The sequence below is a fragment of the Tachypleus tridentatus genome, chromosome 8, assembly GCF_004210375.1.
Source record: "Tachypleus tridentatus isolate NWPU-2018 chromosome 8, ASM421037v1, whole genome shotgun sequence".
NCBI lineage: Eukaryota > Metazoa > Arthropoda > Merostomata > Xiphosura > Limulidae > Tachypleus > Tachypleus tridentatus.
In genome coordinates, this window is record NC_134832.1 from 52259648 (window position 1) to 52287526 (window position 27879).

Genomic DNA, 27879 nt, shown 5'->3' on the forward strand with positions numbered 1-27879 from the left:
CTTGTATGTTCTCTTTGATTTACTAAGTACAATGAATTAAATTTAAACTGGACTCTTTTTAATTTCTGATAAACAATATTTTATTTTCTTAGAATGAACTATATTACATCTCACAAATAGTTGTTTTATTTATTTTTATTTTTTCGACAAAAGATATTCTACAATTTAATAAGTATACTGGCAGTTACAAAGATATTTTGAAATGTATTTATTTTTTTTACAAACCTTAGGGTATAAATCGAGTCATCCCAAATTTACTAACAAAGTCAGTGTGATTCAAACAAGAAAAGAGCTGAGATAAAAAAAAAACTGAAATATAGATAAATAACATGTGTAGTTTTAATTTTTAAATTTCATTCTTTGAATGTACCTCTTAGAATTCAAAACAAAATACTTTGGTGTTTTCTGGTTTGCTTTTTTTTAATTTTATCAAAATGTAAAACATTGTTTTACCACAATGACAAAATAAAAATAAAGAATACTGCTTATTGTTTCTTCCTTGTTAAACACAAACCTACACAATGGACTATTTGTGCTAAGGTATTTAAACCTGATTTTTAGTGTTGTAAGCCTTCAGGCTTGCTGTTGAGCCACTGGGTAAGGATGTTTATTATTAAACTACATTTTACATATATATATATATATATCAAACATTACTATATTTCTTTAAGGATCCTTAAATCCAGTTATATGTATAAATTACCTATCACATTGTACTCGTATTTTATAAGCAAAACATATCTGGGAAATTCTAATTTATCATACTTTATTGTTGTGATTTGTGTAACTATTATAAAAGATATATACTATTGCTCTTTCAAAAATATATTTTTTATGTAAGGGTGAAAAATCCAGTCACCTCATAAAATTACTTAAAAAAATCTAAAATGTTACATTTTTGCTTTAACAAAAACACAAACATTACTACAATGTGCAAGTTATTACACTTTCATCGAGACATTCCTAAGTGGAAGAGCTTCCTGAAAGGCCAAGGTCCTTCCCACCAGCCTCTGAACAATGAAATAACAATTATTAGAAAACAAAATATTTAGCATGTTCCTACAAGCTTTACTAATGTGCCTAAACATTAACTATGCTGTCTGCCATTAAGGATATTCAATCTAAGCCTAATGTACTTTAAGAACATACAAACAGGATAATATATTTTGGTGTGAAACTTGATATTAAGTGTACTGATGACAAGAAAATAATCCTCAAGTCTTACACCCTACTTCTATGTGCAACCTGAACCTATGGTGTATTCATTACAAATGTCTACAACCTGAGCGTGCAGTGTATTTGTTGAAAGTGTATACAACCTAGCTCACATTTTACACGCCAAATGTCTAGGACCTGTCAATCGAATCTATGTTACTCACCAAATACGTGTGACATACCTGTTTCAATCTGCATAACTGAACCTACAGTACAAAACCTACAAATATTCTAGTGAGACCATTCTGTAAACAAAACTAAAAACTTGTCAAGCTAGTTCAAAAGCAAGGGTATTCAGTTTTCTTTACTAATTTTTTCTTATAGTTCCTAGCCAAAATAAAGGTAATTTAATTTATCAAAACATCTCTTATGACAGGTATTAGAAAATATTGACTGAATTTTATGAAACTTGCACAAAAGACATAGCATTTTATACCACTTTGATTTGCAAGACTCTAGACTAACACTATTAAAATCTTCTACAATAAGTTTTGCAAAAATAAACACAACTGTCCAGCGTTTCTTTACAAAGTAAGACTCAATATAATAGATGACTCGAACATCTGCTTATCATAAAATTTACTACTTTGATAAATATAATTTATAGTAATATTTTTAAGTTAATTACTACAGATGTGTCAGTCAAATTCTGAAAGCACTCTACTGAAAACAAATCTCACTATCTTTAAACATAAGACACAACAAATCAGTTATTTTGATTTGAGCTAAAAATATGAACATAAATGCATTTACAAGTCAAGCAAGTAAAACTTAGTTTTAAACTGATCTGACAGCTTTAGACAAATTTTAAGTCAATCACAAACTAGTTAAAGAAAGATAGAAAGTTAAAACAGGTCTTCATAAGCCTCATATTTTATGACAGTTTTTTTCTAACATCACTAATTTCACATAAATCAAACCTCCGTTAGCAGATAAACCTCAAAATAGTGAGTTTGAAATGTCAACATTTCCGATAAAAAGGAGTAAATATTGAACTGTAGTAAAATTGTAAATTATGTATCCTACAGTATTCTTTATACTAAATCTCTGACCTCAAAGTTTCTTTAGACAAAAAAGATAAGGCTATTCTAACAGGTTTTTTTTATTTTAAAGGAGCTCAAATTTAACAGTTTGCTTTTTTAAAGGAGCTCAAATTTAACGGTTTGCTTTTTAAAGGACCTCAAATTTAACAGTTTGCTTTTTTAAAGAAGCTCAAATTTAACGGTTTGCTTTTTTAAAGAAGCTCAAATTTAACGGTTTGCTTTTTTAAATGAGCTCAAATTTAACGGTTTGCTTTTTTAAAGGACCTCAAATTTAACGGTTTGCTTTTTTAAAGAAGCTCAAATTTAACGGTTTGTTTTTTTAAAGAAGCTCAAATTTAATGGTTTGCTTTTTAAATGAGCTCAAATTTAAGTTTTTTTTAAATGAGCTCAAATTTAACAGTGTTTTTAAAGTAACTCAAATTTATTTTTAAATTTAAAATCAAAACATTTTTTCAGAATATGATATTAAGTGATGAAAAACCTACTTCAGTAAAAGATGCCAATAGAGTGGTGGCATGAAGTCCTTTTTAACGTGCCACATAAGCCGACGTTCCTTCCCCTGATCAATAGGAAATGTCTCCAATGGCTTCAAGTCAAAGTCAAATTCTGCCAGGATACATTTGTTGTATCCAGTAATCAATGGACAGGACGTGTATCCATCGTACTAAAAATAAGCACATAACAAACTAATTTATCATCAAGCACTCACCCCTGTGTTCCTCCCCCATATTTTAGAAGTATATGTTCAACATAAAACAAGAAATATAAGAAACTGTCAAAGAAAGGGTAGCAAAAGAAATAATCTTAACTCTAGCATCCTTCACATTAAGTAATGTATTACTGTAAAGGTTATTTATACCTGGCTTGGTAGTGGTTTTCCTGCCATTACAGCTTTCAAGTTCTTTCTCAGAATTCCACTCTGACTAGCTAAACAGAAAAATAGCATTTATTTTTTATTTCAATACATCCTAAGTGAACCTTATTTTGGGTCATTTGGAAATAATTAGGTATTGTATTAACAACATCACACTACCAGTTTTCATAGTTTTATATTATATTATACGAACAATTCTTTATTTGAGTAACCGTAAATTGAGTGAATACAAAACTCAAATTAAATATATCTCAAGTAAAAATGCGTTACAGAAATTAACTTATATACAGGGTGTTCGGAAAGTCACTGTGCACTTGTATATTTATTAACAGGCATGTTTCAATGTAGAATACAGGAGGTAAATATGAATGACAATTATAAACTATGTTGAAAGTGACCCCCCTTGGCATCACTACAGGCTTGGATCCTTCTTTAAAGGATCTTTGTTTCTAAACATCGCTATCAGTTGCTGGCTTGAAATAGACCGAATAAAATATAATTACAAAACTGCTCAGTGACTTTCGGAACATCCTGTAGATTATAATTAGTCATTTCAAACTTTAATATTCATAAAAGAAAATTCCAATTCAAAACTTTAAAATAACATTTACCATGAAATTCATTAGTGAAATACCCTCATGTAATTTCTTCAATGTTTACCTTAACAGATTCACATAGATGAGGACTTCTACAGAAATCAATGAAAGGTTAATAAAACGTAAAGACTGATAAAAATATTCTTTATTTTTCTTTAACATGTCATGTTTATATTTTGAATTATTTAAGTATCACCCAAAATAAAACAAACAAAATGCGTAAAGTTTAACAAATACAACTTAAGGAGAAATACATTAACTTCCTTGGTTAACTTACCAATAGCTGCAGCTGTTTTTGAAGTTGGAACATTAGTACAGTCACCAATTCCAAATATATTGGGATATTTAACATGTTGTAAAGTATGTTTATTAAGAGCAAGATAACCTGAAGTGTCCACTAGGGGGCTCTTCTGAAGTTCTTCTGGAGTGCTCATTGGTGGTGTAACATGAATCATCTCATACTGAAAAATAGTATTTTCTTTCAAGTCGTGTACTTTGTACATGTCACAAGCAGATATCACTTAATTCAAATGTCATGATAATGATATCTTTCACGTCAAGTAATAATGCATAGATCATGCAGCTATTAAACTTGAATTTTTGACTAATTCTTAAAATGTTAAGATAGTTGAAATTAGAATTTAAAAGTGTTATCAATTCCCAGAACAAGTTTTCCCAAAGAGCACTTTGTAGATTAACAAAAATAACCAGAATCACATTACAAGTGTTTCTCACACTTTGCTTAGTTTGCCCATTATGGGTTTTACACCAGATGTGATTTGTGTTAGCCCCTAGATACTGTTCAGGAAATATTTTTGTTTGGCATTAGGGCAGATCAGCTGTTTTGGAACTACGGAATTCCAATCTTAAATAGTATTTAGATGTTGTATATACTCGCTGCAATGTTTCTCTAATTAACAATTTTCTTTACAGAACCTTACCAATAAGTCACCACCAAATTCTGTGGTAAAATAGCTGTGTTAACAAATATCTTGTTTATTTTTTCTGGGAAATTTGTATTAATAAAAATTAACTTACTTTTTCTGTTATTTCTTTAATGATGTCTTAATATTTCTTTTTATCCAAGTACTTATATTTTTAAATTTTTATTTAATAATATATCTATTCTTTGTGTGTCAACTAATGATTCTTACAACAGAAAATATTTTTGTTGCTCAAGGTACTTTATTATTTAATATTCTTGTAATAATTTTATATTAGGGGTCTTGTTTTGGTTTTTAACAAGTGTATTAACAAACCTATACAGATCTTGTTGTCATTTTAAAGAAAAATTAATCTTACACCCACGTAACTACAGACCGCAGAAGTGCTAAGTCAGTTATTCTACATTTCTAATCAAAGTTTTAAAACTGATAATCCAGAGTTAACAATTAGTAGGTTGGTTTGGTGTTTTATGGCACACAAAGTAGCTACACACTCTGTGCCAAACATTCTGTGAAAAGTTAAAGTAAAATTAGTAAAATTCATAAAAGGAAATTAAGGTAAAACAAAACAAAGTTTAAAAAAACATAAACAGCATTAAACCCATGTTTACATCTAGTCTACAACGTTAAGAGAAAACCTACAGTAATACAAGTTGTTAAGGCAGAATTATAATTATAATAACTCACCAGAAAGACTAACAGGCAAGTTTAAAAGCCACCATCAGTCATCTGAAGTCGCCCTTTCCAGTCCTGGTTCCGAGTCATTTGACATTATGATCATTTTCAGAAAGTAAATGTTTTAAAAGACGTGGCAAAATCTTAATAAGTCACCAGGATGACTAACGGATAGTTCAAACAGCAGCGTTAGTCACCTGAAGTTGGCCTTTCTAGTCCTGGTTTCAAGTTATTTGACGTTACAGCCATTTGCTAATTTCATATCGAACTGGATGTACTTTAATTATTAAAAGGGAATCACGTTAAAAAAGGTCTAATGTATAAATTAAAAAACTTAAATAATATTAAAAAGATTAATGGACTTTAAAATTACTAAAAACATTTCTAAGGTGGACAGTGTCACCATCATCAACAACACTGTCTAATGTTATGGATATACCTTGGGACAGAACACGTTTAAAATGGTGCCCTCATTGAGAGTCATTATAACAGCAAGACAGTAAAATGTGGCTTATTGTGACCTGAGCATTACACACACACATGTTGGTGCATCAGTCCCAAATAAAAGAAAACAATCACATAAAAAACTGTGACCAATGTCTAGTCTAGTTAGAACAACTTCCTCTTTCCAATCCTTACGGATGCAAAATGGCCAAAGTCCAATAGAGGGTTTTATTTGGAAAAGCTTGTTTTCACGTTGTTCACTCCAAGTCGACTGCCAACTGGCACAAAGCCAAGCCCTGAATACAGGACCATAGTCCACATATGGAACAGGCACAGTGGTGACAGTGCCAGAGCAGATAAGATTTAGCTGCAGTGTTGACAAACTTGTTCCTGCGAATACCAACATGGTCCAGTATCCAGAAAAACTGGATAGAAGTAGATGTTAAAGAGAAATTGGCCAGTCAGTTTTGAATATCGGCGAGAACAGGGTGTGAACTAACGTGCAGCAATTCCAGGGTCAGCAGAGAACTAAGCGAGTCAATATAAAGTGCAGTTTGAGTAGTGCTTAGCTTCTATGTGATCCAGGGCAAGAGAAATGGCATACGGTTCAGCAGTGAATACAGCAGCTGTAGAGGGGATTCTGTGCACAACTACCTAACCACAACAATCTATGGCAGAGCCTACACAGTCACTTAATTTTGAACAGTCTGTATAAATAGGAATGGAAGGATGGTTCAAAAGATGTTTAGCAAATAGCAAACAGTATTTCCAATCAGGAGTGTCTACTTTTCTCAGATGACTTAATGACGGGTCACAATTTGGGACTGTAAGAAGCCATGGTGGGATGGGTTGACCAGTGGATACAGCAATATTATCCAAGGACAGGTTCAATTCATCTAACTGTACCTGGATATAAAAGCCAAAAGAAGCAATGGCAGATCATCTGTTCTGAAAAAGCCTGACCCATCGAAGAAGGAAAACACAACCCCAGGTGGGATGCTTTAGTAGACAGTTGCAAATGGCAGAGGTGCAAAGAAGGTTCATGAGACTATGTATAAGCTCTGAACTGGGGAAGTGCAGAAAGCCCCAGTGCAGAGTTGAAGTTCTTGATGATGAATGGGATCCAACATCTTTAAGGCCAATAGGTCTGGCAGAGCCATAAACCAGTGGTCCATAGTCAAGATTCAATCGAATAAGTGCATGATATATCCTTTAGCACAGAACATCTATCCACTGCCCAAGTGGTGGAAGAGAGGACATGAAGGATGTTCAATGCTCTTGTACATTAGAACCATAGCTGCTTGATGTGTGGTATAAAGGTCACCTTACAGTCAAAGACAAGCCTCAAGAACTTTGTCTCAGGGACCACAGGCAGTACAACTTCACTGATACAAAGTTCAGGATCAGGTTGAATACCCCCGTTAGCAGCAAAAGTGCATGCAAACAGCTTTAGAGAGAGAAATTAAAGCCATTTGCTGTGTTCCACTTCAGTAAATGATTGAGGGCAGTCTGTAGTTGCTACTCGATATACCTCATGTTCGATAACTGACAGGACATGTGAAAGTTATTGACAAAGAGCCCATTTGCAACAGTAAGAGGGAGTTGTTCAGTGATGGCATTAATCTTTATATTGAAAAGTGTGACACTCAAAACACAGCCCTGAGAGACTCCAAGTTTCTGTAGAAAAGAACTGGAAAGTGTTGAACCCACACAAACTTGGAATCTCCCATCCATTAATTTTTATTAAAAATGGGCAAATGGCCACGTACCCCATATATATATATGGAGGTCTCGCAAAGTGCCATTCCTCCATGTTGTATCGTAAGCCTTCTCAATGTCAAAGAATATTGATACTAGATGTCATTTGAGAAAGTTTTCTCTGATTGATGTTTCAAGTTGACTCAGGTGGTCCGTGGTGGAGTGATGTCTTCCGGAACCCACACTGGGTGGGCAAGAGGAGGTTGTTTGATTTCAGAAACCAAACAAGAGGAGCATTAACCATCCTCTCTAAGGTCTTACAGAGGCAGCTTGTTAAAAAATTGCACAGTAGTTTGAAGGAATCTTGAGATCCTTCCCAGGCTTAGAGAAAGGTAGGACAATAGCCTAGAGCCAAGAATTAGGAAAACAATAGCCTGCAAGATCCAGTTAAAATCAGATGAATAGCAAGAGAAGCTGGAGATAGATGGCAGAGCATTTCATAATGTACATCAAGTCCAACTGATGTATTGCTAGACCAATGAAGAGTCAGTCTGAGTTCCACCAGTGCAAAGGGACGATTACAGACATAGAGACAATCAGCTTGAAAGGAAAGAGGCGATTGCTCTGCCTGAGTCTTGATGGCTAAGAAGGTAGTGGAAGAAGCAGAAGTTCTAGATACCTGCCACAAGCTTTCACCGAGAGTATCAGCAATGCTCCGAGTATCAGCTAATTCTTGGCCATCAGAAAGCAAGATCGAGAGGGAGACAGATTATATTGCCCACTGACCTTTCAAATCTTGTCACATATGACTTTGGAACCTGTGGTAGAAGATATGCTGGTTGTGAACTTAATCCAAGATTCCTTCTAGGTTTGACATCTTACCCACCAAGCATGTGCACAAGCCTGCTGGAAAGTAATGGGATGTGAGAGTGTGGGATACCTACAAAGTCTCCCAGGCCCATTTTTGAGCCTTCCGTGCCATATGGCAGGTAGGATTCCACCACAGATGAGAATATTGTGGAAAACGTGACAAGGTTTTAGGAATAAATTGAGTAGATGCTTGTATAATACAGTCAGTTACCGCTGCCACACAGTCATCTATTGATGGCTATCGAACAGGATCATGTTCTGTGAGAGCAATGAAAGAGGGCAAGTTTGCTTGATCCAGCTTCTACTGGAGATTGCAGATCAGGTGGCATTGACCACAGCCAGTCTCTCTCAAAATTATAGGAAAATGATCATTGCCTCGTGAATTATTGTCAACTCTCCATGGAAAGTAGAATAATAGTGAAGGGGAGTAAACTTAGAGATCAACAGCAGTAAAGGACTGACTAGGTGCATGAAAATTAGTATAAAAACCACTACGGTAAAGTGAAAGGCTATGATCAGAGAGCATACCCTTCTACCAATATCAGCACTTCCTCAGAGGAGATGATGTCCATCAAAGTCACCCAGGAATAAAAAGGAAGATGGGAACTGTTCAATAAGAGCATCAAGGTCTGATTAAACATAGGTCTCTCCAGGCAAAAGGTAGATAGAACAAAAAGTGATGGTACAACCTCCAAGGGTGTGTCGAGTGGCAAAGAAAGGGTGAGCACATGCTGATCAACCAACAGAGCCACCCTCCATGCACTCATCCATCACACAGCCTGTCATTTCTGTACAAAGAAAACCACCAAAAGGTGACTGTATTGGCAGGTTTCAGAAATGTTTCCTGAAAGGAAAGACAAACAGAATGGTAGAAAGCAATCAGTGTTTCAATGTCATCCAGATTATAGCATAAACCTCAACAGTTCCATTGTATCGAGGTGGCCATTTTTATTTATGTGTAGGAAAATTGGGTGAAGAACCCTTCTATTTACAACCACATCTTTTTTTCTTTACTGTCTTTATTTGAGGGGGTCTATTGACCTCCATGGATCCTGCCCTGGGTCAACTGGACAGGTCTTTGCTGTTGAAAGAGGATTCCAGCGATTGAAGACTTGAATGAGTGATCGTTTTGCATCTTGGGGTGGGAGAAGATGATGTATCCAGGGAAATGTCTGTACCCAGAACTGAAGGAAGTGGATCTTTGGATTTTCAAGCCTCAGGGTAAGTAATGTTATGAATCGTTTTCAAATGCTGCATCTATTTTCCTTCCAACCATTTTGGGCAAGAATGAAAGAAGGATGGGTGAGAGTCATTGCAACTGATGGAATGAGGGTCCATTTCACACTCACAGGCATCATGGTCATTGCCACTACAACGAACACACGTCAAAGAACCACGACATGACATCATCAAGTGACTGAACCACTGACCCTGGAAACATCTGAGATGGTTTGGAATGCATAACCATACCCTACAATCAAGATAACCTGCCTTGATGGTAGCAGATGGAAGAGGTGACGTAAACATTAAAATGAGAATATTGGTCAGCATCATAATTCCATCTTTAAGAATGGAGATTTGCCTCACTACAAAAACTCTTTGGCTGGAGAAACCAGCGAGAATCTCCAACTCTGGGATGTTCTTCAAATCCCTCTCAACAATAACTCCTCATGATGAATTCAAAGTAGCATGAAGTGCAACTTCAATTGATATATCCCCCAATTGCCTTTCAATGCAAGAGGAGTTCACTGTGTTGAGAGGTGGATGTTTCCACCAATATGTCACCAGAGCAAAGCTTCTTTACTGAGTTTGGAAAGCCAGCAAGTCCCACTAGTCCCTTCTGAATGAAAAAGGGAGACATTTGCCCACAGATTTGTCTGGAAAAAAATGTAGTATAAGAAAACAAGGTACAGGTGTTACAGATGTTAAAGATTGCTGCTCAGAATTTTGAAGAGATGGTCGTTTACCTATGGACTGTTTTTTCACTATTTTATTTAAGTTTTTATTTGGAGGATCCATAAAAAAAAAGGAATATTTCGGTGCTCACTGACCCCACCCGCCATGAAGTCCTACAAGGAGACGCACTACAATACCAAACAAGAACACTGCAGCAATGCCAGGGTTTTGTGAGCATTATACCCAAACACCAGCATCAGATACAATGTCCACAATACCTGTTGAGACATCCAACACTGGTACTTAGCTAACCCTAGCCCAAGTGGACCAGCCGACTGACCCATGGGAGGCCACCCCAAGGCTACCTGCCTGCAGGAATTCAAGACCAAAGTGGTGTGTTAGGGATCCTTAATCACCAGGATCCTCTCCTCCTCTAGACGGGTCACCACACATGGCATATATGTGGGTGGATGTTTAGATCCCTGAGGAGCTAAACTGAAAGAACAGAACCTTCCCTGGGAGGTCTCCTTACCATGTACAGGAACTCACACCAAGGGGAGTTAACAATTAATTTAACATAAATATTCCATTTCAGAATGGATATCATGACTTGTAATTCTAACTGTGGTAAAGTTGTATTTAGTCATCCAAAAATGTATAAATATACCAAAATCTATTTGTACCACTAACCAAAGAAGCTTAATCATTGGGCATCTACGCAGTACCATAAACAAGGTTCTATCTTAACAACTCTTTATATCTATGCCACTCACTGATGACACAGAACCCTGTAAAATATCTACACACACCTTCGAGAAGTATTCAAAGTGATAACAAACCTAATTAAAAAATAATAGAAAAGTTAATATATTCATAACAAAAACAAACCAATTACATTATTAAAAATCTAATAAATTAAAACAAAAGAACAAACAAGTGAAACGAAAATTACTGGATATGTCACAGTTTCTTTAGGTTCTTTGTCACTTGACAACTTTTCAAATACTGCTTCTTTCTTGTCAGAATTCACTTCAATGAGGTTGTGTTGGAAGTTTACAGCAATTCCTCTATCTTTAGCAACCTTCAGCAACTCAGCAGCATATTTTGGAGCACTGAACATAACCCCTAAAGCTGTGTTATAGATAAAATTGGCTTTGTCTCTTTTCCCAACCTAATAATGAAAAAAATATAAAGTTACTTTCACTGGATGGTTTCAAAGGTTTATTTACGTGTTTAACAGTTTAATATACTTAAAGTTAATCAGAATTCATAAAAATTAAAAAAACAGTAATTTTAATATTCAGAGGAAGTGAGCATGTGTCTGTGACATCTTGCACACAGGTTACACTCTTGGGAAACAGTGAATAATCTTAAAATTTCATTTGCATTTTACACATACAGGTAAAGTCAAAGGATTCTCAAATGACACGATACTTCTTTGAAACAGACTTGTGATACAGCTCATTTTCTTTCACGATTATAGCCATGCACTAGACTAAGAAACGTTTACAAGTTAAAAATATGATGGAAGCTGTGTTGCTAAACTATTAGCCTTTGATGAGGTACAATCTGCCTGTGCCAGTTAATTTCATAAAGCTGCCTCAACATGTAGTAAAATCTGCAAGCTCCTGTTTAAGCAGCATACTTAGCATGATCTGTATTGTAGAGAAACTCAGCAGATGTGTACCTGCCTGACAAGAATGTGTGGAGAGAGTAAGAGATATATTCAGCCACAGATACAGAAAGTTTGTACATCATGAATATATTGAGATGGATGTTCCTTACTCAACAGACACTGCAAAGAATGTTTAAGTTCATTTCAAAGGATTCAAGTGACATACAAGTTGTCCAATGTACCTACAGCAGATATTGCTACAGTCCACTGGTGGCTCGAGACTATGGAGGACAATAATATTATGAACCGTATTTCATTTGCTGATGAATTAACTTTCTCCACTTGTAGATTATTCAATAGACTTAATGGCACTTAAGGTGATAAGCAACCATAATAATTCATCAAATGGAACATGATGCACTAAAGATGGATGATTGGCTTGTTGATGAAACATGATGCACTAAAAGATGGATGATTGGTTTAGAATAACTAAGGTGAAGATCAATATATGCTTACATGGAAACATTTGTCTGTGGCACAGTTAATTAGATATGTTTCAGCAATTTCTGAAGCCACAATGTTTGTCTGATGGCATCCTTAACAATCCTAAAGAGACAGATCACTGCCATATTGTAATGTCATTGTACATGATTATCTCAATAGCCTTCTCCTATCACTGAACGAAGCAGGAAGAAAACAGGCCTTGACCAGCAAGGTCACAAGACCTCCCACCACCTGATTTCTTCATCAATAGGTTAATGAAATTGAATGTGTATCTAATCTGACAGTCTACACAGTCATGTCCGTGAAGGTGTCGAGTACAATAAACAGATGTTACATAGTATATACCAGGGGGCAGAGTCAGACTACTATAAATAGTACACATGTTAAAGTGAACTTTGACTTGTATTTGGTCGCAGTTGGAGAACAAAAAAGTTTATATTTCTCTCTAAGAACCAATTACTTAGTTATTAAACCTGAGGTGCATCTATTGCCTGCAAAAATATAAAGGTACATAGATAAAGCAGATTGACTTCTGGGATACTCTGTATTTGGCCCTAAGTAAGCTCGTAAGTGAAATATAAACAAACAGAAAATAGATAAATCAAAAAATAGTACAGAAGGCATAATAAAAGTTAAGATAAAACACTTTTTGTTTTTCAGTTGCTAAACTATTTTTATCATAGTGGTGGATTTTTGTTATCATTACTTTTTGTTTGTTGGAATAACAGTAAGAAAAGTCCATTAAAACAACTTACCTTTCTCATGTAAGCATCAGTAAGGTACATGACTTTCTGAGGTGCTCCAGCACACTTGATGGGTGTGTTGGGTAACGTAAAAAGTGCATTGCCCTCTTTAAAGTCCTTCATTGCTTGAGGCGTTTTGGTAACTGTATGCAGTGAATAGTTGGAACAAACTCCAGGGGTTTGAAAAGCTTCTGGTAAGCCTTTAATCTGTTGAAGTTTATCAAAACTGATAAGTTACAAATTCTGTATGTAAAAAAATATGGGATTTTGGTTTATCATGAGAGTGAGAAAATGATTCCAGAAAAGCCAAACACTTACAAACAAAGATCATGTCAGGTTGTTGTGGAATGTTGACTGAAAGTGTCAAGCTTGCTTAAAACTAAATTTGAAAATTTATATGACACTACAAAATTATTCCAAAATACCAAAATAAAATGGGATCTGTACTCGACTCTAAGCAATCCAAGAAAAAAATTTACTTGACTAACAAAAAGTATGAACAATTTGTTTGTTTGTTTTGAAGTTAAGCACAAAGCTACACAATAGGCTATCTGTGCTCTGCACATCATGTGTATCAAAATCCAATTTCTAATATTGTAAGTCCACAGACACACTGCTATGTCATTGGGGGACATGTGAATAGTTAATTTAATAATTTATATCCATTAACTTTTAAACTAATAATTGATTTAAACTTCCATTGTTGCCAATATAAAATTTGAAAGTTAATTTGCAAGGCTCAATATTCATAGCTCTTAATAATGTTTCCTTTACTTTTAAATACTGTTTCTTCATAATTCAGAATCCATAGCAAAATCTGTGTCCATGATTTTAACTTTTATTAGTACTTGTTTGAGTCGAATATAATGTTTTGCTTTGTCAAAGAAAAGAATTTCCAATACATGTAAATGATAGCTACAGACAAAATCAGTTTCAAGTCTTGAATTACTGAAGATAACTCTAGTGAAAACATACAATGATTTTTATACTGACAATCATTAAACCATCACCAAGCATTCTAACTATCTTGTTACATGATAAGTTTATAACAACATAAATACTCTTTGCCTTAGAATTACTCCCACTCTACAACATATAAATATGTTTTTATAAACATATGAATCATGAAAAAACAAACAGAAATATATCATTGACATAGCAACGGATCCTGCTAATAGTTGCTGGGATTTCCAAAGTATCGTAGATATAATATGAGTGACTCCGCCCATTTTGTTTAATTATTTCTTTACAGGAAGTGTTTTAACAAGCAATAATAAAAGGTTGTTCAATGTAATGCATACCACCAGTAGTTGTACTAAACAGTTAATAAGTTGAGAGTTAAACAAATCACACCACTGAGTTTACCTTTTGAAAGTCTAGCTTTAATCCCATCGACACTATCAGGTAATCGTACGATATCTGGAAACAAAAAATTCAAAGTCAACTTGTATCCAAAGTAAAACCTTTCTTTATACAAGTATATTACGTTTTTATTCAGTTTTAATTATTTTACTTAAAGTTAGAAATACTTACATCTAATATAATTCGTTAAAGCTGAACATCGTTATAAGAAATGTCATTCAGATCAAACTGAACCATCTCTATATTTACACAACTGTTTTTACCAGTAAGCCTTAAAACTATTATACCATTTCTATGTCTGCTTTCGAAAAAAAAAAAAGACACATTCAGCTATATTCTGTGACAACTACACAGGAATTAAACCCTAGATTTTAAAATTGTAAGTTCATAAATTTACTGTTGTCCCATTTAGGAGACAATATCACATTGTTACATTCTATAAGTATATTTTCCCATTACCTCGTGCCCATTCTTAGTGTGAACCACATTTTTATCAGGTTCAAAAGACACAACTCTGTCTTTGATCCAATCTACTGTTTTGGGGATGACGCTTTTCATTGGACGACCACTGTTTTCAACATTCTTCATGCCACCCCCGACTAGTGTCCAATACGGTTGATAATAATGAGTCTGTGTGGAAATTAAACATTATTCAAGTGAATATTTGTTGACGACTAGAAACTCACTTCTACATATCAGCTGATAGTTACTATCTGAGCATAAATTATGTTTAAACACTATACTGGATACAAAATTTTTATCTCAACAAACAATTCACAATTTATAAAAGTTTTAAAACTAACTTATGAAGAATAGCACTTTATAAAGTCACTAAAATAATTAATATATTAATTAAAATCAATTAACAAATATTCCAGAATATTTTATCGTAGTTTTAGTAGACTATTTTGCATGTGCTAACGTCTTAGTGCAAAGCTACACGTTTATTTGCATTATGTCAATAGTGTAAATTCAAACACCTGATTTTAGATTGCAAGTCGGTAATCTTACCGCTGACCCACTGGAAGACGTACACAAGTGAAAGGTGAACAAATATGTTGTGCTATAATTCATATACTTTGTTTCTTTTAATTCTGGAATTATCAATTATTATTACTATGGAAACTCTGAACTAAGTTCATTAAACTCAAAAACAATTTAAAAATAAAGTTTTTTCCCAAAAAAACTGCTTTTGCAATAATTTTTTCGACATTCAGAGCAATTAACAAGTTCCAGAATCTACGCCTCCTCAATAAATATTTCCGTGAAAAAAAAAAACTTGTGCACACTCAAATATTAACTTTACTGGAGGTTCTAATCCAGCTACAAAAAATAACAAAATCGAATGTTTCAAGGACAACATTCTATTCTAATCAATAAGATACTGATTGCAACAGTAAACACTATACAAGAGTATACAACAAGAGTACATTTTCAAGCAAATTCTTAATTGTCAAAATCATTTTGTGATAAAATATTCATATTGGATTTATAAACCACAAAGCATATCTGTATGTGTTTTCTTATAACAAAGCCACATCAGGCTATCTGCTGAGTCCACCAAGGGGAATCGAACCCCTGATTTTTGCATTGTAAATCTCTAGACTTACCACTACACCAGTGTGGGACCAAGGCATATCTCAACAGTTCAAAAGACAGAAGTTATAACAGAGTAAATTAATACTTGTACATGGTTCACTGCAGAAATTCTTGCATGGAGACCAAAGTAGTGTGAAATTGTGAATACAAAATATTCATATACACATGCTGAACGAATAAAGAACTATTTTTCATTTTCCAGGGGGGGATGCTCCCCCTTGTTTCCCCTGCACACATCCATGCATTTGGAGTAAATCCATATTAAACTATAATGTAAAAGTAATGCCAAACCATTTCATACCATAAAGCTTTTCTATTCTTACACATGTTTATGAACCACTTAATGTTTGTTTTATCTTCCACCAGATGGAACAAAATATAATACTCATACCTATTTTAATTAACTTACTTGTCCCAAAGGAATAAAACAGCTTTCAAACACATACTTACAACTTTTATGTCTTGTTTTGTTTGTTTCTTTTTTAGTTTCATGCAAAGCTACACAAGGACTATCTGGATAGTATGTGTTATTTTTTAATTGCTGATGTTGTAAAAGTACAGAAAATGGCAATTATTCCCTTCAAACTTTGCTTTTATTACCTGGATAATGAAATTTAGAAATTAGCCTATTTTATATGTAAAAATGAGCAAATTTGCACATTTTCATTTACATAAGGTCTGAATAAAACAGAGCCCATCTTGACGATTGAAGAAGCTTGAAGAAAGTCGATGACGCTTCCTCTGACTTGCAAACTTTCATCTAACAAATGCCACTCCTTGAGCCTAATTGTCAAAAGCTTGGCATTCGACTTTGTTAAACCAAAATCTCTGATCAAGTCATTGAGGTCTCTTTGGTTGGGGTAGTATGGGTTTCTCTCACCAGCTGCACCTCTGAAATTATAATCTGGATCTTCAACGTCTACCTCCTCTTATGATTTACTGCTCTCTTCTGAGGATAGCTGCTTTGTCTCTGGCAGAGTGGGTACAGGGAATTCAGGGTAGTGTGGCACTGGGGCGATGAATGACGGAAGGTCCGGATACATGATAGCATATACATTCTTGCCAGCCTGACATTTGGAAGGGTCCACCATGCAAAAGTAGCAATTGCTTGAGTGGTCATTGGTTCATGCCAAATTCTTGAAATAGCAAACTTCATGGCTCTCTTTCCCCATCTGTACCATTCTGAAAAAGAGCAAAATAAAATCGTTATTATGAAGAATAAATTTGTTTCATCCACAACTAATGTGTAAGAGGTTCATTCAAAATATTTTATATGTGATATTTTTTCTATACTATTGGAAATTAAAAAATAAAAATTAATTAAAAATATTTAAATTTTGAAAGGTCTAACATTTGTATAATATAACATCTTACTCTTCAAGCAAGCAAAAATTATCCATCTTACCTTCTAGAGTTTTTTTGCAGTGTTCACAGGTAAAATGATTTGCCCAGGGTTTGTCTTGATCCATAACAGACATGTTGAAATATGCCTTGTAGGCTTCACACATTTTAGCAAATGCTGTCACAGAGTACTTTTTCGCTCGTCTTGATAAATTGACCACACACATAGCAGAATGCGTCTGGAGAATGCTCACAGCTTCTTGATGCCATCTCTGATAAAATCAGATAGGTTTATGTGTTCACTTGGGTAGCTAGAACTAAAATGAAGTGGTGAGCCCCTGTATATATATATTACTATGGAAAGTTCTAGAAAATTATAAAAGGTTCTTGTAAATTCTCATAAGCTCTACAACATTCTAGAAAGTTCTTGAAAATTCTTGTAAGTTTAAGAAAATTCTCTATCAGCTACTCAGCACAAAATCTACCTGGAATGTTCTGGAAAATGGGTAAGTTTGAAATTTTCATTATCCAGAACACAAAAACAAAGTCTGAAGAGAAAAATAGGTCTTTCTCCATATACTTTAGGCATAAGCAATTAGGAAGTAACACTTTCCACCCAGGAACAAGGAAAAGCAAAAATTTTGTTGCATAGTGTAATTAAGCAATATAAGACTAGAGGGAAAGCACCCATTACCAACTCTTGGGCTACTCTTTTACCAACAAATAGTGGAATTCATCATCACATTATAAAACCTCCATAGCTGAAAGGGTGAGCATGTTTGGTGTGACTGGGATTTGAACCTGCAACCCTCAGATTGGAAGTCGAGCACCCCAACAGTCTAGTCATCCCTTTTAGCTCATTGTCATCATATAGTTCAAACTCACATTTTTAATATAATTAGGAACTTTAATTAATTTTTCTGGCATTTATAGCATAAAAAAATACCAGGTAAAATGGGGAAATTATCTAGAATATATAACTTAATATAGAAATATTTTTTGTCACTTCAGAACTCAAATATGTTGAATTTCTAACCCTTTAAAGGTAGTATTCTTTAAACTTTTAACTATTATCAAATTTATGACATACATACCTCCATAAGTTCTATGATCCCTGTGTCTCCTTTTCCCAGTTTAGAACCAAATTTTGCAGACATTCTAATTCCCCCTGATCCTCCTCCAACCACAAATAACTAGTATATCCTTCAACTTTTAACTATTAACAAGTTTATGACATACATACCTCCATAGGTTCTATGATCCCTGTGTTTCCTTTTCCCAGTTTAGAACCAAATTTTGCAGACATTGTAATTCCCCCTGATCCTCCTCCAACCACAACTAACTTGTAACTTTTCTTTTCCTCTCGAGAAGCCGTGGTGGAAAATGCCTGTGATGAAATCATTCCCACAATTCCACATGGTACGTGGGAAAGCCTTGATGATGTTAGTGACTTTGTCAACATGATGGCCAGTCTGAGTTTTCAAAAATCTATTAGATAAAACAAAAACAAAAGCTTAAAATAAGAAAGTAAATATTTTTCCTTGATAAATTTTTCAGTTTCTTCACAGTTAACACACACACAAATGACAAACATGTCAATAGATGAAGATTTTTTTTTCCCATAAAGAAACCAAAGAGGGAGACATGTTGAGATCCTGACTTAAATTTCAAAATATCGTGATGTTAAACAACTTATAAACAGATAGAAACACAAATAATAGCTCACTGTAAACTTTGTTTGTAAAAAATTAAACAACCTAGTAAAACTATTGTACTGGATTGAATACTAACCTTACACTTAGCTAATACAATATCTGTGCATATTGTTACATTCTCACCAATAATTCCTAAGACTACTGATCAAATTTTCTTTGCCATAATAGTTAGATTTAGCAGTTTAAAACATAATATACCTGTAACATCAGTATCTAACAATTACTTATCCAAATTCACATCCAATTCTGTCCTTTACATTTCAAAAACCCACATATTTAACTCTTAAATTCTAAAACTCATCCAAATAAAAACATTAAAAAACGTTAAAAACACAACAATAATGGTGTAGTAGATATGTTGTTTTACAGTTATTACCAGAAACAAGTACTGTGCCAATACATAAACAAGAGGGAATCCTCAATAGATGCAACTGTAATTAGTCTCAAATCAGTCAATAGATGGAGTTAAGAGCTAAAAGTTGGTACTTGAGAAAAAAAAAACTGGGAGCCATTCCCAGAGTTGCTGTGCCACAACTGGTAAATTTTAAAATATTTTCTATCTTATTTTGATATTATATGTACATATTGAACATAGAATCTCACATTCCCAGTGTTTTTACATTCTAATTTTATCCTTCAAGGAGACCCCAACCATGCAAGCTATTAACCATTCATTTTAATTGAAAGTGCAAAGTTGGAGAGCAGTGGTCTTTATCCTAAATACAAATATTTACAAAAATGGTGTTACTACAATCCTAAGCTAATACTCCTATTATTACTATAATCCTAAAGTGATATTTCTATTTTACATAATGTGGGCAAAAACAGTACTAATCTTTCAAAAACTTTAAGCAATCTATTTACTTTTTCATTTTAAGAGATTATAGAAATAGAATTCAATCCATCAAATTTGGTTACAATGATTTCCATAAAAGTATACAATCAGATACTTATTACCAGGTCTGAATTAAAAGGAAGTAACAATTTAAAAAATAATTTAGTTTAAAATAACTATTTCAAAGTTTGAAATGTAATTTACTAGCTCACGATCACACTAACTAAAACTAAAATATTTATTTTGAGAGTAAAGAAACTAGCAAGCTAGCACAAGGAAGCATTCAAAAGCTACACTTGAGAACCAACTCCTGTTGAGAATAGGGTAAAGTTTATATTGGAGGCCCACGATATCTAACTCCAGCCTTGGCTATTTCAATGACTGTAAATGCAATTTTCATGGGGAACTCAACAGAAGTATCACTTCTGATCAGAATTTGATGCTAATTTATAAATACACTAAAAAGTTAAGGTTCCTTCAATTTCAATAAAATAGGTCGTCGTTAAGGATATTCTTAAAGCTTTGTTGTTCATACTTTGCTGCTGTAACACCATTCATTTACATTACTGAAGGCTGGAGCTTAATAATACATAAACATAACACTAGCTCGTACTTCCGTAATCATTAGTTTTACAAGCATAAAAAAATGCGAGTGTTCACACTGTAGCCTAGTGCCATGAGTGCTTGTTTCTATTTTTTTTTTTTTAACTTCGCAGTAATTAAGATATCCTAAGATGTCCAGACTTGGGCGTATCACAATAGTGTAACCCATTTCATACGTTTGAGAACTATTTCTGGCGTTATTAATTGAAGGATGTACACTTCTAAATGTGTATTGATCAACTAAATGGTGCAACGATAACTGAAATAAGAGGTAAGTATTGATGTAAGTAGATATTTTCAAGTTATAGTGAAGAAACTGTTTTGAAATAATTTCAATAATAAGCTGTTTCAAACAGATACGACGTTTTCACATCCGGGTTCTAATCTACCCAACCGCTAAAACCGTCTCTTAGTAAGTCTCATAGTTAGTGTCTTTATTCAAGACGGTAATAAATTAACATTACGTAATTTTTCGTTATTCGTACTTACGTGTGGTAACCGTTTTTGTTGTTATCGCAGGAATGCGTAGGAAAGCATATTGCTTAATATCGTATTTCTATGAAGGGAAAGTGACATATTAGTCAAAAACGGTATATAAAACATTCCTAAAATACAACAACTTTTATTTTAAAAACATTACTATAGTATAAGTGAGCAGAAGACGCTTACGTCTTTGCTCTACACAGCGTTACAAGTTCGAAATTGCAGTCATGACGAATTTGTAAGCTAACAGTGATCCTTTCAATATTTGAAAAATTTACAAATCATTCCTCAGAAATATGTCAAGAACAGATATTTCTACTTACAAAAAAAATGACTCAGCACTGTTTAAGACCGCAAAAATATTGACTTAATATCACTTCTCTGCTCGTCAATTATCGAGAAATAGTTTCAATAGATGTCGCAAAACTTTACATAAAGCAACTGTAATTAACGTTAAGTTGTTGCATACGTAATTCAATGAACCTTGGTAACGCCTAGCAGCAATTATCATGAAATAAAAACTCCTTGATGTTTAGTTTTTATTTTAAATTCTGGAATAATTCTATGGCATAGTAATGATATATTTGACTCATTTCTTTAATGGAACAGATTCCACTAGTTTATGCAGTTTGCTCAAAATTTGAATTGCAGGCCTATTGGGATTCAATTAGTGGAGGCTCGGCAAGGCCAGGTGGGTTACGGCGTTCAACTCATAATATGAGGATCGCGGGTTCGAATCCCGGTCGCACTATACATGCTCGCCCTTTCAACCGTGGTGGCATTACAATGTTACGATCAATCCCACTATTCGTTGGTAAAAGAGTAGCCCAAGAGTTAGCGGTGGGTGGTGATGATTAGCTGCCTTCCCTCTAGTCTTACACTGCTAAATTAGGGACGGCTAGCACAGATAGCCCTCGAGTAGCTTTGTGCGAAAGTCAAAACACAAACAAACAAACGAAGGCCCAGTTTAAAATTGATAGTGTCTGTGCGAGTTTATCGCGTCATGTGATTGGTTCTTTATTGACCTGATAATAAATAATCCGTCACATGCAATTAAGAACACGCCGTCTGTCAATCTAGTAAATCGAGAAGAGTGAATGTAGTTAAATATTTGACGGTTCATCGATATCAAAATAAAACAAACAGGCAAAACATCAAGTTGCTACAGAGTATGACACTAAGTTCAATCCAGGATGGGCAAAGAATTACCTACACATCGCGCCTCAATGGTCCACCGCTAATTGGGCTACTCTTTTATCAATGAATAGTGGGACTGACGGTAACATTGTAGCACTCCCACGGCTAAATGGGCGTGCATGTTTCGTGTGACGGAAATTCGAAACTGCGATCCTCAGATTACAAGTCAAGCGCCCTAACCACTTGGTCATGCATGGTCAGAATGATCCAGTAAGATCCAAGGAGTGCGTGTTGTTGAAAGACACAGTATTGGAAGCAGTTCTTAAGAGTGTACACCTATTTTACTTCAACCCAATTTTCATATTCCAGTCTGTTTTGACATCTTTAAATTGGTCATGTGGCAACAAATCCGTTATTTTACGAAGTATGTCTGGGTAAGATAATCGGGAAAGCCTTTCCAAATCTTTCATGAGGTTAGATAAGTTCTCTTCTATTCTTCATAACATGCTTCAGAACTTTGTCTTGGATAATTTTTTTGGTGCTACACTCTGAACCCTTTGCATAAGCTAACTTCCAACGCTTGATAATTATTATGACTCTTTTGCCTTTTGAAACATGTTTTTTCTACTAGTCGCGCCATTTAAGTTGTAATTCGCTCGAGGAACATGCGGCTCACGTCACGCCATCAAATTACATAATCCAAATTGCTCACGTGAATAAAAATGTTTTATTATATCTATTTGATGGCTATAAAAATTATGCTTCAACTGAGAGATAGCAATATTATAATAAATAATTTACGTTAAACTTCGTACTTCTTTGAGGGGCGGCCTGGCATGGCCAAGTGTGTTAAGGCGTGCGACTCGTAATCTGAGGGTTGCGGGTTCGCATCCCCGTTGCGCCAAACATGCTCGCCCTTTCAGCCGTGGGGACATTATAAGGTGACGGTCAATCCCACTATTCGTTGTTAAAAGAGTAGCTCAAGAGTTGGCGTTGGATGGTGATGACTAGCTGCCTTCCCTCTAGTCTTACACTGCAAAATTAGGGACGGCTAGCATAGATAGCCTTCGAGTAGCTTTGTGTGAAATTCAAAAACAAACAGACCATCAACACGCCACATTTTTCAAATACGAAACTAATACACACTTTGTTTGAATACAAACATTACTATGTAATGTACCTCCTTTTTTCATTAATAGATGTCTTTATTTTTATTGCTCAATGATATGTGTTAGAAAGATGCTAGACAAGACTTGCTAATTGCTAATCAATTTCAATACTGATTTACAGTTTCTGCTAATCAAATTCACCAAACAATTTTGTCCCTTGTGTCATACACCAATTTATCTGAGCAAGACTTGAGTGAACTGGTGACAAGAAGAAAAGTGGACATGATGTACACATTGATAATACTGGATTTCATCATGCTGGTATGGTATATGGTTCTGCAATCAACGAAACAATAGGACTACAACTGCACTACCTCCACAGTTAAATAGATTTTGTGAGCAACTTGATGCTGTAGTCGAAATAACTAATGATGTGGTCTATAGAATTCATAAAGTCCTGTGGTACTAGTCAAAGATCATACATCATGATTGTCTTTGGAAATACACTGACGCGATAACTGCCAAAATGGTTAACTTCAGAGAAGGCTTCATCAAAACTACGTGAACAAACTGAAGAAACATTGGTAAAAGAGTAGTCCACGAGTTGGCGGTGGGTGGTGATGACTAGCTGCCTTCCCTCTAGTCTTACACTGCAAAATTAGGGACGGCTAACGCAGGCAGCCCTCGTGTAGCTTTGCGCGAAATTTAAAAACAAACAAACAGTTTATGTAATTACGTGAAGAAAAGTTTTGATTTATTAACCAAAACTGTAATTCTTTTAATTTTTACATATTACATAAACGACTTAATTATTTATGAATATTAATCTTTGTCAAAGGTTATTTAATACTATTTATACAAGTTTAGTATATAGTTTTCTTTCCATAGTTGGATTGGTCAAGGGACTTCATATTCCAGGGAAGGACCAGTGTTAACTTGTATATAGTTCAAATTTTTCTCCGCTGGTACAACGGTAAGTAAGAATTTACGACGCTAAAATCAGGGATTCGACTCCCCTCGGTGGACTCAGCAGATAGTCTGATGTGGCTTCGCTATAAGAAAACACACGCACACATACTACAAATTAGCTGAAATACTCGTCCTTTGTACATATTTTTAACTTTAATAAAATATGGGGATAAATATTATGATAAATAACACAAAAATTCTAACTTTCATGCCAATTATTTAAAACAAAACATATTATCACAGTATTCATTATTACCTCATCAAAAGTGTTGTACAACCTTTAAGAATTCAATATGTATATACTTAAAACACTGCATAACCTCTGAGGTGGTCAACGTGACTTTGTAGGAAGAGGTAGCGGCCAAAATAGCGGTGATTGGAGTGCTTTATGTTACCCACTTTCAAAACCCAGCCCTCAATGTCCTTCCACAGTGTTTCATGTGATTAACTAATTGACGGTCATTGATCACAAAAGTGTCTTACGGGCTGAAGTTGAAGGTTACGGATCAAACTTTGATGTAAGCGGAACTCAAGAAATAGCTGTTTATATCTACCGCATAGTAATTGTTTGAGTAGAAATTTTGGCAAATTTTATGGATTAATACAATAGCGGCAGCTATTTGTTTTAATTTCGTTCCTTCATAAAGAGCCCCTTAGTGGCTCAGCGGTATGTCTTCGGACTTAGAACGCTAAAAACCGGGTTTCGATACCCGTGGTGGGCAAAGCACAAATAGCCCATTGTGTAGCTTTGTGCTCAATTCAAAACAACAACATTCTCCATAGAGAGTGCTAGCGATGTGCAAGACGTTTGAGTTCCCTTCCTCTCCATGTTGTGTTATAGAAAGTTTAATAAAGTTTTTGTGTGCCTAAGGAGTGGAGCTATATATGAATGTAGTTAAGGTTAACTCAAGTCAGAGATAATGAATGCTCAATAACAGCAATTATATGTGGATAATGGGAGTTGTGATGACCTCCCTCGCTTGTTTGTTTGTTTGTTTTTGAATTTCGCACAAAGCTACTCGAGGGCTATCTGTGCTAGCCGTCCCTAATTTAGCAGTGTAAGACTAGAGGGAAGGCAGCTAGTCATCACCACCCACTGCCAACTGTTGGGCTACTCTTTTACTAACAAATAGTGGGATTGACCGTAACATTATAACGCTCCCACGGCTGAAAGGGCGAGCATGTTTAGCGCGAACGGGATGCGAACCCGCGACCCTCAGATTACGAGTCGTACGCCTTAACACGCTTGGCCATGCCGGGCCTGACCCCCCTCGCATTAACTCTCATTCTACAAAGTTTAATTAAGATTGACCCAGAGACCTAGTTGTAGTTAGATAACGGATAAACAGATGAACACGGAGAATTTTGTGATATGTGTGTGTGTGTTATTGATCTAGAACAGTGGTTCTTAACCTTGTTGGAGGTACTGAACCCCAGAAGTTTCATAGTTGCATTCACTAAACCCTTCTTATTGGAAAAATAAAATATGATTTTTTTTTCAAATTCAAAACATACCGTATTTTCCGCCTAATAAGCCGAATTTCTGGCCCTAAATTTTGGACCTGATTTTTGAGGGTCGGCTTAATGGCCGATCACTCCTTTCGGAAATTTCTTCTTTTTAGGAAATGTTTTTATTTTGAAAATTACCATAGGCGGTAATTTTGTCCCATCAGCAAAGCACGTTAAGACTACAGTGAAACGTTGTTTCTGGAATTTCATTGGTTACCTAATTACAGTGGGTGGAGCCAATAACGAATGACATATTGATTCCATCTCTGTCTCAATACGACACGTTCTGCTTTACTACAGAACGCCAATGATCACACACAACATGCATGCTGACGCTGAAACGAGACTAAGAAATCATTTTGAAGAAACTTGTCACTTCTTAAAAATGGCTTCGGCTTATTGGGCGGTAATAAGCAAAAACCCTCATTTTCAGAGCTGAAAATTGGCCTCGGCTTATTCGGCGATTCGGCTTATTAACCGATAAATACGGTAAGTAGATAATTTATTAGTGCACAAAATGAACCATGCATCAGTTGCACACAATATCACTGTGTTCAAAGAACAAAACCAACAAAACATGAATTTCACACAAAAACAAAAACATAACTCAAAGAATATTTACTGATCTGGACGTTTCTCTAAAACATAGAGCTTTGAAATAAATATTTTAGTGTATACGTCAAACATAAGCACACCAGCTCAAATAGTCCCTCGCATGTATTACGTCGCTTCTTTATCAACTACCATTGGAAGGATACTATTAAAGGCAAGGAGGTAAAAATAATACTGAAATGTTCTTTGTACTTCCATATTGTTCAACCCCATTAGCCTTCTTGGAATGTGATGGTTGTTATTTATTATCATTTCTTGTTCTGACATTTTACCTAGAAATCGTTAGTGTTGACGTCAACGCTCGCACTTGATAACTGGAAGAATTTGTCACGATAACGTGGCATCCCGTTATCAAATTTATTTTAATAAAATACGTATCCATAGCGCTTAAATTATTCTGTGAACACTTAATCATGTAATAAGTATTTAAAAAATGTATAAATTATCGTAATTTTGTTACTTGAAGATCGCAGAACAACAAAATTATGCTACTAATGTACGAGGGACGCCAAGGAAGCATGATTCAGCAGTTTTCGCCTCTTGTGCCTATTAAAAACTCAAAGTGAACACAAGCATTATACGTTCGGTGTTGCAAGTATACACAAGATCTAAAGGCGTACGATTACAACCTGCATTTTGGTGTTACTATTTTATACACTTGTAAACAGCTGATATTGTGGCATACATTTTACAAGTTCTTAAATTTTTTCTCATTCTTATCAAGTAATTTGTCAATTCTTATCATTTGACATAAAATGTTACGTAAACACTAAAGGCATTGAAATCCAGTAATCGTTAATATTAACAGCGAGAATAATCATATTATGAAACAATGCATTCTAATCTCTACACGTAACAAAAATGTATAATTATGAATATTCACTACCGAATTGTTTGTGTTTTTTTGTAATCTGTGGGTAGCTAACTCTGACTGAAAAGAAACGTTGACGTACACTCTACAGTGCACTCTAGCGACAGTAGGCCCCAAGTTGTAATTGCAAAAACATGAGACAGGCCTAAACAAATATATCGTTTAAGTTGTATATTAATATCATTACAGATTAGCGGGCCTATTAGCGGATTTAAAGTTAAAGACAAATTTATTATTTAAGTTAATATACTAAATGAAACTTGAGAGTTCAAGCATTATTAGTTTTATTTTATACGTGCTATTGCATAGATGGTATAACCAGAAAAACACTGTGAGTTCTATTTTTCCCAGACAAACTACATTCATAATTACATTGTGTTTGATTTTTACAAAGCGAAGAAAATCCTACCTTTCACTTTGATTCTGGTCTCAGTTGCAAGACAATATCAAATGCTTACATACTCGAGTAGTACTAGCCGGGAAGAAATAAAACACATAACGTAAGATAGAGTGCTGTAGTCACGTGACCTACTAACTCGTTTCTCACAGGCTGTCAACCACAGATATAGTTTTAATTTAATAGCTGTTACATATAATTTATCTCATACAAGTCTTCG

At 34.8% G+C, this 27879-nt stretch overlaps 2 protein-coding genes across 10 annotated transcripts in view; one reads left to right on the forward strand and one right to left on the reverse strand.

Moving 5' to 3' along the window:
* Positions 1-55: 55 nt before the first annotated feature.
* LOC143222403 (sulfide:quinone oxidoreductase, mitochondrial-like) lies at positions 56-27826 on the reverse strand. 7 transcript variants are annotated; one of them, XM_076448879.1, is made up of 11 exons: positions 27672-27755; positions 21062-21128; positions 18663-18907; positions 14939-15109; positions 14483-14536; positions 13130-13324; positions 11208-11426; positions 4006-4189; positions 3118-3185; positions 2744-2922; positions 56-1010 (listed from the first exon to the last, which is right to left on the reverse strand). In XM_076448879.1, the coding sequence occupies exons 3-11, from the start codon at positions 18879-18881 to the stop codon at positions 950-952; spliced, it is 1350 nt and encodes a 449-aa protein (XP_076304994.1). In that variant the 5' UTR covers positions 18882-18907; positions 21062-21128; positions 27672-27755; the 3' UTR covers positions 56-949. The 7 variants fall into 7 exon arrangements, with proteins under 7 accessions (XP_076304994.1, XP_076304995.1, XP_076304996.1 ...); XM_076448880.1 differs by lacking the exon at positions 27672-27755 and adding an exon at positions 24161-24180; XM_076448881.1 differs by lacking the exon at positions 27672-27755 and adding an exon at positions 21379-21447.
* LOC143222402 (peptidyl-glycine alpha-amidating monooxygenase A-like) overlaps positions 20783-27879 on the forward strand; it is a 61606-nt gene continuing 54509 nt past the window's right edge. Inside the window, exon 1 of one of the 3 annotated variants that reach the window (XM_076448872.1) lies at positions 20783-20843. In XM_076448872.1, the coding sequence (XP_076304987.1) occupies positions 20798-20843 (46 nt within the window). In that variant the 5' untranslated portion in view covers positions 20783-20797. Of the gene's footprint in view, positions 20844-21667; positions 22666-26017; positions 26269-27879 lie in introns of those variants that run through there. The other 2 variants (XM_076448875.1, XM_076448876.1) reach the window with 2 other exon arrangements.

Coding starts and splice junctions, on each gene's coding strand:
- LOC143222403 (XM_076448878.1), bottom strand. CDS start 18,881: ATGTTGACAAAGTCACTAACATCATCAAGGCTTTCCCACGTACCATGT. Junction 15,110..18,662: donor GGATCATAGAACCTATGGAG/GTATGTATGTCA, acceptor ATTTCCACACAG/ACTCATTATTATCAACCGTA. Junction 4,190..11,207: donor AAGAAACTGTGACATATCCA/GTAATTTTCGTT, acceptor ACTATTTTTCAG/TATGAGATGATTCATGTTAC.